This window comes from Monopterus albus, unplaced genomic scaffold (genome assembly GCF_001952655.1).
Source record: "Monopterus albus unplaced genomic scaffold, M_albus_1.0 scaffold15.1, whole genome shotgun sequence".
In the NCBI taxonomy this organism is placed as follows: Eukaryota; Metazoa; Chordata; class Actinopteri; order Synbranchiformes; family Synbranchidae; genus Monopterus; species Monopterus albus.
In genome coordinates, this window is record NW_018127895.1 from 1,792,754 (window position 1) to 1,804,913 (window position 12,160).

A 12,160-nucleotide genomic window follows, 5' to 3' on the forward strand; every position below is an offset into this window, starting at 1 on the left:
TGCCTGAGTGGCAGAGCACCTCTAATGTGAATGTCCCACTGATTGCTACTGTAAGGCTGTCAGTCGCTGCTTGGGGTCCTTGACTTGAAGACTCACACAAGCAGTTCACACACAGTGGAACTTCAGTGGTGGGAGAGAAGCAGGCATGAAGGAAAAGAAGAATAAAGAGAAAAGAGATCTCCACAAATCATTTTGATCAAGAGACAAGGTAGCAGTGAGGTGGACCTCCCCCAGCCCCCACCCCACGAGGAGACAACTCTCTAATTGGTGGAAAGGGCAGCCTGTCCGTGGCCGTATGCGCTCTCAGATCTCTCCCAGGACAGCCAAGGCAACGTGCCAATTACTGCCAATTGTTGGCCTGTGGTTGAGATGTGGACAGTTGTCCGCATGGAATAAGAGTGAAGGCCTGGCAAATGCTCCTACTGATGGTGATATTGTATAACAGCAATTTAATATGTCCATATATGGTTAGCCCCAATCTATCAGAAAGTAAGCTATCCGCTTGTTAACTAGTGACGTAACACTCCATTTCCGGGTCAAAGCTTCGGTTCATTCTCCTCAATTCAATATGCCACAGTGTCGAGTTCCCCATTGTTGTAATAAATCTGAATCAAAAATCATTGGTCAGCTGTCATTTTACCGCTTTGCTTGCGATGAGACGGAGAAAACGAAATGGCTACAGTTAATTAGGCAAGTCACAGTGTTCTTAAGGTAATACATAATTTAATAAAAATAAAACTTCTGTTTTGCTGTCTCAAAATGTGGCTAGCTAGTTAGCAAGAAGTTAATGTAAACACTAATAAAAGTAACGGTAAAATCTGGTAAAAACAAGTTAGACATCATATATATACATACAGTATATATACACACACAGAGTGATAAACTTTGAAAATGTAAATACAATCCACCTCTCAACATGCAGCCATGTGAAGCATAAACAGATAATTCAATCAAGACTTCTTTAACAGCACCTGACTGAGCCTGAATGTTTTAACAGGCCAAATGTAGCCCAGTGTTTAGTGGGGCCAGTAGACCATTATGAGGGTCTTCGCAGCAGAAGTTGAATATATATTACTTCATCCATTATCCATTAGTTGCTCATCCTGGTATAGGTCAAAGCTGGAGCACAACCTCTCCTAGCAGTCAGACAGAAGCAGACAGTAACAGGCCTTTACAAGTCCACTCACTCACCGCTCATAACAAGGAAGCATGAAAGTGTCGCAGAGAGGAGCAAAAACAGTCATAATTCTTGCTCAACTAAAAATCACTATAATGCTCTTTAATTGTGTAGGCAAAAATCTTTTCAAAAGAGCATGGTAATTTTACCCTATTAAATTATTCAGTGCACATTAATAACAGTTGGGGCCAGGGTGGACGAGAGCGGCTGTTTTAGGAGTGATGAGCTGCCAGAGCTGGGAGACAGGATACAGCTGGCAGGCGGGTTTAAGCCTCGTTTGAAAGTTACATTTTCAAGTAAACGACATTAAAAGACGACCCGGAGTAACCCTGAAAGGTTCAGGGACTGAATGTTGGTGCATATCTTTAAATACACTCATAAAAGATCTCTTTCTGTTAAACAACTTCCCTGTGAGAATTTGAACACTTATGGCTCATTTAATAACAACAAATGAATATTTTTGGTTCATTTGTTGAAAGAATAACAATAATGCTCAGCTTCAATGAAACACAGAGATAAAGCTTGTTCTGCAGCTCCAAAAATATGACAGGAAACACAAGTAGGAAAACTAGATAGAAAGAAATGACATATCTCCGTTAAGAGCCAAAAACAATAAAACTTCAATTTGATCCTAGAAAAATCTCGTTTTTGTTGGTTATTCATCGATCAAACTTCAAATAGTGAGAGTCATAGTAGAGTATCAGATAAAAAGAGAAAAGGTCACAACCAAGATCTGATGAAGGGCAGTGTTCACTGGGGGCTTTAAGAGATTCCAGCCAGCAGATACCACATTCAAGAGGGCAATGCAAATGAGAATTTGCATGAACCACACACCAGCAAAGGTAATATACATAATTGGGGAGAGGGGTGGCGGGGTATGAGGGGGGGAGCATTCTCCATCAAATACGGACAAGAAGCAACACTTTCTATACTTAATAATTAATATAATACAGTGTCCACACATACATTGCATGGGATGCATATCATCCATCCACTGAACAATGACTTTTAAGTGCACTTAAACATAGTGAAGCTGACAAAATATGGACAAATCTGTGTGAGATGAAACACGTTGTAAAGATTAAAAAAGCAGCAAATACCTTCCTTAGGCAAAAGGAGCTTAACTATTCTTCTCAGCTCAAAATCATGGGTCTACTCTAAATATTTGTGTATTAAACGTAACATACTGTATCGGACGGAATAAATGGAGGACTCTAAAAGAAGTGCAGGGCCTGCAGGAGAAAACAACATGGAACTGCAATGCTTCTTAATGTCAATCTGACTAACACAAAGCCATGGTGAAAAACAAGCCAAGGCTGCAAAGCTTGTAGCAAGTGTAAATCAGTACGACTCAGATGCTTGGTGGCTAGAGTTCATTAATGAACTGGGTAGGCTGGTACAACTGGCCTGCTCTTTCCAGATACAGTATTACCTGCTCACCTCTAATAGTTTGAGGACAAGGTTAAGAGAAAAAACATGAGCAAAGCATTTATATGTGAACTGTTACACCTCAGTTTAAACAATTCGATGTTAACTCATCCAGTACAGCTTTCGAGGTACGCACCAAAGGCCAGGCTGAGGAGACACCATGTAGCATGATTAAATCTGAATATGCTGACTCTTAGATTGTGTGTTTGTTTATTGAAGCAAGTCAGGGGGTATTCTGAGCCTCAGAACTGTATTAAAGCTGATCTGGCTCCTTCAGACAGTGCAGCATCCGACTTCCTGTTGTCGACTTGCAGTTGCCACTGAAAAATTGCTGCTGCAGCCTTAGACAACCTAAAGCACTTTGTATGCCGAAAGAAAAGAGTTAATTAGAAATACAAATTCTCCCAGATTGTTATTAATGGGAACTGTAGAGTAAGCAACACATATTTTGTGCCCATAAGTAATTCTCAGGTATCTTTGATCTGTGGCCCACAGCGGATGCTGCTGCATGCTGCTGTCTGGCTTCTGGGACTCTGCCAGCGCCAGACATCTGGCTACTTTGTTATCATTGGCTGATCTGTTCCCGAGAGGCTACTCCTGTGACACCAGGCAGAGAGTGTCCTGGCAAGGAAAATTATCAGCACATTTTGAGTGGATTAGAGTTCCAAAGTGGTCTTCAAATCTCTACAGGGGTCTGGTGAGCCATGCTCTTCTGGGGATTCCTCAGGGCTCTATTTTGACACCACTGTTGATTTGAAAGGCAGCAAGGGTATGATTCCCACTGTTGCATCACAGGTTTCAGGCAACATTTCAGGAAAGGGGGGGGGTTGGCTCCAATTATGATCTATGAAATGTAGAAAAGTAAAATGCACCAAAGATTTCCCTTCATCAATGAGGAGATTCTGAGTAGCAGCAAATGTTTGTACTAGAGTCATATGAGGCAAAGATGTATTAAGTCTGCATTCATTTTTACTGACTAATGCAGTTTTGTCATTGTTCAGATTCTGCAGCGATGAAATTTTCAGTCACATTCATTATACCTTTGCCTTGAGCTTTTTTTTTTTTTTTTAACTCTAATGGAGTTAAATACGATTCCATCTCAAAGGTTGTGTCTGACACTGGCACACAAAACACTTGTTTAGAGGTCAAAGAAAAGAATGCAGCCTAAGCACTGGCTTAGTGGAGGGAAGAAAAAGCCATGATGTGACAATCTGAACCTTATTCACAGGATTGATTGAGGTATCGTGTCTTTTTTCCCCCCTTGCCGTTTCCATTTGTGAATACAAAGCTGCGGTGACCCATAAATATTACATGGTGTGGAGATGCAAAGCAGGAATTAATGACTGGGGTGTGTGTGTGAGAGCGAGAGCGTGTGTATGGCATGTCCCTATGGGATTCTGCTTAGACAGGCGGGCATGGTGAGGGTGTGGTCCCTCTCTGTCTCTCTCACACACACACAATGTAGATTGTATGTTTTTTCTGCACATCTTCACTGGGCTGCAGTATTCTTTGACCAGTGTGTGAACCTGCCTGTCAGTAGCTATGTACAGTAATGCTTGTCTGTACGTCACTCAGTTACACACTTAACCCCTACCCGATATTCTTCACAGAAAGAGAACTGCAGCATCAAAGTCAGTTTGGGCTGCTTTAATTAGTGCTGAAAAGATCAGTGGATTATTCCGTTATATTTTGATCAACTGATCACTCATTTGAGTAATTTCACAGGTAAAAATATGAGAAACGTTTTTCAGTTTTAGCTTCTCAGATGTGAAGATTTATGGCTTTTTTTCTGTTTTAAATCATTGTAAACTTAATATCTTTGGGGTTTTAGCAGTTGGCTGGACAAAATAAGCTATTTATAGATGTCAACTTGATATCTAGAAACTTTTCATGACCAAATAAGTTTCTAATTTTCAAGTAAAAATAACAAACACTGCCTGTGCCTAGCTTCTCAATTATGAGGGTTTGCTGCTTTTCTTTGTCTTCAGTAATAGCAAATTAAATATTAAGTTCTGAAAACTTCCGCTTTAACATAACATTGATGGACATTTTTCACTCAAGAATATAATTGGCTATTTAAGTGATAGTGAAAATAATTATTAGTTGTCTCTGTTATGCACAAATATACACACTAGATATATATTTTTTGCTCATACACATATGATACAACATGACAGCATGAACCCAGTTGTGGACCAAGGTCTGATTACTGCATATTGCATTCCAAATATTGCCATAAAGCATTGCAAACCTGTGATGGAGGCACTCAGAGGTAATGACAAAGCAGCTATATGATGACACAATAAAGAGACAGACAAGCAGTAAAATACAAAGACAGAGAGAGAGGGAGACACTGAAACTTTTCCTCTCCGCTTAGCATGATGAATCGGTTGAGGAGGGGCCACTTGACACCTGTCACCTAAACAGCCAAGCACAATTACCTCCAGGGGGAGGACGAGGGACTTACTAGGGAGCTGTGCATAGCTTCCAGTGAAAAAGACATGCGTTTGAAGATCATTAGTGTTACAGGCCGTGTCTTCGTGGCCCTGTCCAATCTCCTGAACGGCTCGCTGTGATCACTGCACTGTGATTTTGTCAATAGTATGGGTACACCACATAAATTATAAAATTATACACACAAAGTCAGCAGGTAAAATGCCATTCAATTTCTGTTTCGGCCACAGACGAGGAAGCAGCTTGCAGGTAATGAGCGTCATCATTACTCTGCAGCCATAAATGTGCAATGGCTGGCATCTTGTGCTGCTATCATGTTCAGAGTAGCACTCATGTGTTTGACGCACACCAAAAAGAAACAAAATCTACTGTATGTAAAGTTGCCCAGAGAACATCTTGCCTAAATGTGAATGTAGATATCTGTTAGCATAATGTCAATTTTTTATGTATCATCTGTGTATTTTAATAAACAGAATTTAAGACTTAGGATGTTTTTACAGTTTGACAGTGTTAGGCAGGTAAATGAAACAAATCATTGGATTCTGTTCACAAGCAGCTTGTACTGGTAAATGTTTTAAATCAAACAGAATAAAATTTGGACTTGTGATGGATAATAAATGTTGCATATTTTCAATTGATACATGTGTTAAAAAATGTATACACATTCAATTTGTTTGGATATTTCAAAAGACAGGAAATTGGGCTCCGATACTTAACTATGAAACTAAACGTCAACATTCTTGAATATCCTATTCTATATATTAACAGCATTGAAGATTTCACAGCAGCAGCACGGTGCCCTTTAAGTACTGTGTTTGGCAGTGCACTGCAGTGGCTCCAGAAAAGAAAAATGATCATTATAGCTGATGAGGCAACAGCTTCAAATAATGACAGTGTGACAGCAGAGAGCTTTTTAATATGTCAGATCAGATTGTGACATGCTCCATCACAGGACGGAGGAAATCTTTTCATTTGTGCAGAAGAAAGGGGGAAAGGAGGTCAATTAGCATCAGCCATTAGACAACCCATGTGACAAGCAATATATTACTACACTGGGACAGTCAAACTAATGAGAGAGGCAGCAGAAATGTTCGTCCAGGTTGGACAGAATTCTGCAGTCATACTGCTACATTAATCACTTGTATAGTACTTGACATACAAATTCTTTATAGTCACACTTTTCTTCATTCCCATCCCCTACAAAACCTGGAGCATCAATGCTACATCAAGGTTTACAGTAATTCATGCTTTACTACAGAGTTAAATTTAAACATTTGGTGTCTGTCCTGTTATTTAAGGTCAATCACACAAATCTGGTCAAGACTGGTGGATATTTTATCAGTTGTGAAAGTGACCACTTTGTTTTAAAGATCACAAAGGCTTCCGCCAATATGATCTTTGCCAAAAGCAGCATGAGAGGTAGGATCTCATTTTATCAAAAGAGACCATCTCAAAGCCAGTATATTTTTTCCTTTGCCAGACTCACTTTATTTGACTGGCTGTCAGGTATAACGCGCCTCTCTCGATATTGATCTGAAGTACCTAAAGGTATGTGACATCATTATGAGGCTTGACCTTATCATCTGCTGCCCTGCAGCCTGTAGGCAGGGCTGGGCCAGAATCTAATGCATCCTCCCCCCCAAAGCTTGGTACCTGGTACATAGTAGGGAAATTGGTGGTTGTGTTATTTGTTTTCCTGACCTCGTGGCACAGCTCTCTCTCAAGGGCTCTAATCAGGCATGGCCTGAGGTTGGCTTCATTACCAGGCCAGGTTAGCTGGCTTTGCTGCTGATTATCACACTGCAGTCAAAATCTGTGATAATACTGTTAACAACAGTATGGAGAAACATGGAGCCCTCACCCATCTTCTCAGCCACAACAATATTGAGATAATCAACTTTATTGTAAGAAAGACATTTTACTGACAGTTCTACAAAACTCCAGCTTATGTTGAGTCACACATTATAACATACACTGCAAACATTTTACAATGTACTGTAGTCATTCTTTGTATCTGCACATGACAACTATAAAATGATTAAGGTTGTTATAGCACAAAGTCCAGATATATTTAAGGTTAGGCAACTAAAACACCTAATTAAAGCTAAATGAATTAACATTTTTATATTAATAAGGCATGAATTATTGTGAGCAATGTGAAAGGCAATGCTTGTACTGACAACCCCACAGATAATATCATGCAGCTTTGTCATTCTCTTCAAGTCTATGGAGGATTTTAGCTTCTTTCCACTAATTGTTTTGGTTTTATGATCCACAGCTTTACTGTTTTGGTTCACATTTTCCCATTAAATACCTCAGATAAAAGACTAAATGGCAGACAGATGAAGCACTAGCACTGTTGGTGAGACAGTGATACATTTGGCCATGAGTTGGTGGTGATCAAAACAGAGCAACAAATTGACAAAAGTGTAGCTTTGAAAACAGGGAAAGGTTATGGATAAAACAAGAAAGCAATGTCTAAATGTTGGACTGCTAAGACATACAAACTCTGGTCTTCTGCACGAAGACCACCCAAACCTCCACACCCTTACTTTCTGCTTCACTATGTGAAATGGGATATTGAACTGAGATAATTAAACACAAGGATTAAAATCTTATGAAGAAAAGTTATGGCAGCAAGTTGTGACATAAAAAGGTGTGATTTTTTCTGATTGTCAGTTATATTATGGTATATTCTAATCCTATTGTAATGTTGGACCTGACTTGATCAAACTGATGAGCAGACTATAGATTTATAATTTGAGATATAAGCAAAAACTGTTCCATAATTAATTAGTTATTTATAAATTGTCATTTTATCAACCAAGAGGCCTAAGTGGCAGCACGTCATTATACTTTGCCTTAACACTTGATGCCCAAACACTTATTATTTTAGGAGAAGTGGGTCTAATAAAACATCACAGACAAATAAGCAATAAAGAGTCATTTGAATATCTAGATGCTCTTAGTAAGATATCAGAGATAACACATTACATACCAGCTGAGCTGTGATTCAAATTTAGTGTCTGAAACCCCTCTTTCATTATCTCAAGCGGTTCCCTTTAAAGTACATCGTGTGACATTTAGAAAATCCTGAAGGCTTCTACCTCTTGTTGTATGCATTTAAACAACACATTAAAGCCAGAATGCTCCTTGTGGAACCTGCCACTTTGCCAGGTAAAGCAGATGAATACATAAAGGCCCACTGTTAGTTGCTGAACACTTCGTTCTTGGTGTGATTTGCTGTTGCCTTGAGTTAGATCTCTTTGTAGGCCCTCTCCCAACAAGCATTGACCTTCTGCTCCAACATGTAAAGAGCTCCACAAGATCAGAAAGGGAGGGGGGTGGAGGTGGGGGGCTGTGAATAAAGGCATCACCACTGTGAGCAGCCAAAAGACTTCATCCACTTCACTCCGCACTTGTCTCCCTCTCCTCTGTCTCTTGGTGTAGCTTTATCTCCGTGTTCAGTCTAGGAGCGGAGATACCTTGTTGGCGGCACAAAGGAGTGGTTCTGTAATAAAAACAGCTGTCTCTGGTGGTCTCGGTGTAATTGGGATTGTTAACGCGGAGAGCTCCTGAGGGAGGTGGAGAGGAGTACGTCTTTGTGTAAAGCACACAGACACCTCTGCAGCACTCCTTGATTCGGATGTAAGTAAGAGAGTGAGGAGGGAAAAAAGCAAACAAGTCACCTGAGTTATATCAAGCCTTGCTGCATGTGCTCCCTCTATTTTACTTTAACTTTACCTTTATTTTCAGACAGTGCAGATTTATTTATATGTAGTAAAGCTCCGTGAACTGAGAGAAATCTTTTCCCAGTTCCATGTAGAGTTTATGTTTTTAAAGGCAAGGTATGACTGCGCCTTGCAGCACTGAGACAGGACGTTTTATGATGCCAACATTACCTCCAATTACTGTATCACTGTGATGACACAAATCAAAGCAGGGATATATTTAAGCCTGGAACAGCATTTAGCTCACTACAAGCTAACATAAAAAAGACAACAAAACAAGCTTGGTCTCAGGGGTGTAAGATGTTTCTCATTTGGAGGAATTTTATATGATACAATATTTGTTGATTGTTTAAAAGAATCCTGAAATGCCATTATAATCAGTGCGTCTGCTTTTCACAATAAAACCTTGTCATGAGTTACATTTGTTTAGTATTTATCTTTACTTTTAATTATTTAAATAACTAAGATTAAATTATTATTCTGTTTATACAGGTGACATGATAGCCTATATTTTCATAAAACATGGATATTAAACATTACAGAAATAAACCTACATTATATATAAATTCTAAACTATTACTTTATAAACCTAAAAGGGTTTGTGAGCCCTACTAAATTATTTGCTATTACCCCTTTATTGTCTTTCTGTTTGCCATGGTAGACCCTTCAAATGTAATTCTGTTGAACTGTCTGACATACTGTCCTCCCTCAAATGCAAGAAAGCTTTTGGCATAGGAAGCAAAAGTCTCAGGTACGTGAACACACTCACAAAAGTGCTGAAAATGTACTTCAAAGTCTATTGCTTTGGAGCAGCTCCGGCTGATTTATTTGACTTAAGATATACTTTTTTGTGTGTTTCATTGTGGATGAAAATTTTATACACCGATTTAGAGGTGGTGAAATATAAATGATTTCTTTAAAGTTTCATCATAAATCAGTCTGTCGGTATATGTGAGCAGACACTGATTGCACCTTGATGTCTCCTGAGCCTGATCTCTGTCTCCTGATGTCTGGAGGTGGCTCCACCGCGCCTGTTGTCCCGCTGGGGAGGCAACATATTTCTGCAGCTGCATGGCTCTTTTGCAATGTAAAACTGCTGCGCAGCAAACACCAACAGGCTTTTTGTCGTAGCCGGAGGGACATACTAAATGTCTACGTGCGTCAAAACAACATTTAAAAAAACGGGAGCTGACATCTAGTCGTTCACAAAGACCCGCCATACAGAAGAGCTCGTCTACCGCCACGTTAATGCTGCTGGAACATCTGTAGCCTCCATTAAGATGCTTTCAGACTTTCAGTGCAGCGGGTGCACAGGCTGTGGCCACATGCCGGGGTTGGCAGCGTGCAGCTTATAATTAGGATAAGACCACGCTTTAAAAATCTCCAGTGAAACGGCGTCAATTTAATGAGGATTGCTTAACATTAGCTATTATTTTTTTATTAAGCAGCTTTAGGGATCATTTCACTATTTGCCACTGATCACTGCTTCACACCTGCTACAAGATGTGTGAAATTTCAATGTGTGTGCGCGTTTGTGTGTGTATATGTGGAGGAAGTGGGGTTGAAAATTAATGCCTTAGGAAAAAAAAAATCCAAGACGTACTGCTTTCCGTACTTTCAAGCCTCCAAAGAGCCAGTTACATTATAACAATTTCTATAGACATGACTAAACAAATCAGACAGCCCTTGTTAATTACGCCACACTGTATACTGTTTTAATTATGTTACCGATGATGTGGCTTAATTAGATGAGAGATAAGATAATAGCTTGCTATGACAAGTATATAGATTTGCAGTTAAACGCAGCTAATTGTTTCCAACCGTTCCACTTTAATCTTCATTTATGGATTCACTACAGCGTCCTATCTGAATGCAAGCTCAAGGCAAAAACAACATATAAAGCAGGTTATCATTTTCGTGTAAAATTTACTGTTTCTCCCAGTATTTTACACAGGTTGTTTTCAAGAATAATAATAATAATATCATAGCAGAAAAGGAAATAATACAGGCGATAACATGAAGCATCTTGAATCTAGTCTATAAATGTAACAATTTAAGATTTTTTTTTACAGGTTTTCCCTTTAGGTTTCATACTAAAATCATAATATTAGATATTTGTCACTTTACAGTAACTTCCATTTGTTTTGACCTAAGTGGAGTGGAGCTGTCCATGGTGTTCATTTAGTTTCTGTGCTCCCTGAGCAACACGTTTGTCTCTTTGGCACAAGACGGATTTTGTTTACAATATTCAACAATAAAAGATTTTCAAATGCAATAGATTGGAAATTTAAAAAGTCGCAGAAGTTCATAAGACTTTGCGTTGGTGGTACGAAGTAGAGTCATTTGAAATAATGCCTTGTTGCAGACTGCCCATGCGCAGAGTCCACCAGCGGCGGCGGTGGTGATGTGGCTAATGAAGAATAATAAATCATGAAAGGGTTTCTCAGGTACAGCTGAAGAGTGTGTGTGTGTGAGAGAGAGGGTGAGAGACTGAGAGCTGCAGAGAGAGAGGGAGAGAGAGGGGATGTGCGTGTGAGAGAGAGGCGGAGAGAGACTCAGTCTGCCCTTCGCCTCAGAGCAGAGGCAGTTCGGGTCCCCGCAGCATTCAACGTAGTCGAAGAGGTTCCGCACAAAGACTGTCACTGCCATTAGGCTACTTCTCACTTACGGTCATTTCAAGACGGAAACTTTTTGACCAAAAAAAGAAAGAAAAGAAAAGAAAAAACAGACCAACAAGCGGCAACAAACCTGAAGTGTTTTGGAAATCCTAAGAAAAGGAGAGAAACTTTTCAATTTTTGGGGGCGTCATCTATGAGGAGTTCTGCCATACAAAATATCCAAGGCAAAAAAAAAAAATACTTATATGACACAAGGTGGACACAGCTGAAGGAGAAAAAAGAGTGAGCTTATTTTAAACTATTGCACCAGAAGTCCACAAAGGAATCGGCTGCACTCAGGTGCATGGCTTGCTGTTGTCTGCGATTTCTCATTTTCCAAAAAGACGAGACACCTCCACACCTCTGTTAGTAATTATACATAGATGTGATAACTTCAGTGTTGGACGACCATCTTCAGGCTACACTGAATTCGAGAGTGACTTGAGATTCCTGCGAGGAATTGGGCTTCAACTCCCAACCGAGGAGGCGGAGTCTTAACTTATTAAAAGGAACTTGCTGAGGTTTGGACGCCAGCAAATATGATGATGATGTCTCTGAACAGCAAGCAGCCTTTTGCCATGGCTCACACCAGCTTGCCCGAACCCAAGTACTCCGCGTTGCATTCCTCCTCATCCTCCACTCTGACTTCTAATGCACCTTCATCTTCCTGCTCGTCCTCCCGACACAGCAGCACCATCATCAGCAGCAGCAGG

The 12,160-nt window shown here is 40.0% G+C and overlaps 1 protein-coding gene across 1 annotated transcript in view; it reads left to right on the plus strand.

Annotated features, from left to right (window-relative positions):
* The first annotated feature begins 11,385 nt into the window (after positions 1–11,385).
* pou4f2 (POU class 4 homeobox 2) overlaps positions 11,386–12,160 on the plus strand; it is a 3,376-nt gene continuing 2,601 nt past the window's right edge. The window contains exon 1 of the mRNA XM_020591769.1: positions 11,386–12,160. This exon is cut by the window's right edge and continues 45 nt beyond it. Coding sequence (XP_020447425.1) covers positions 11,987–12,160 — 174 coding nt within the window. The 5' untranslated portion in view covers positions 11,386–11,986.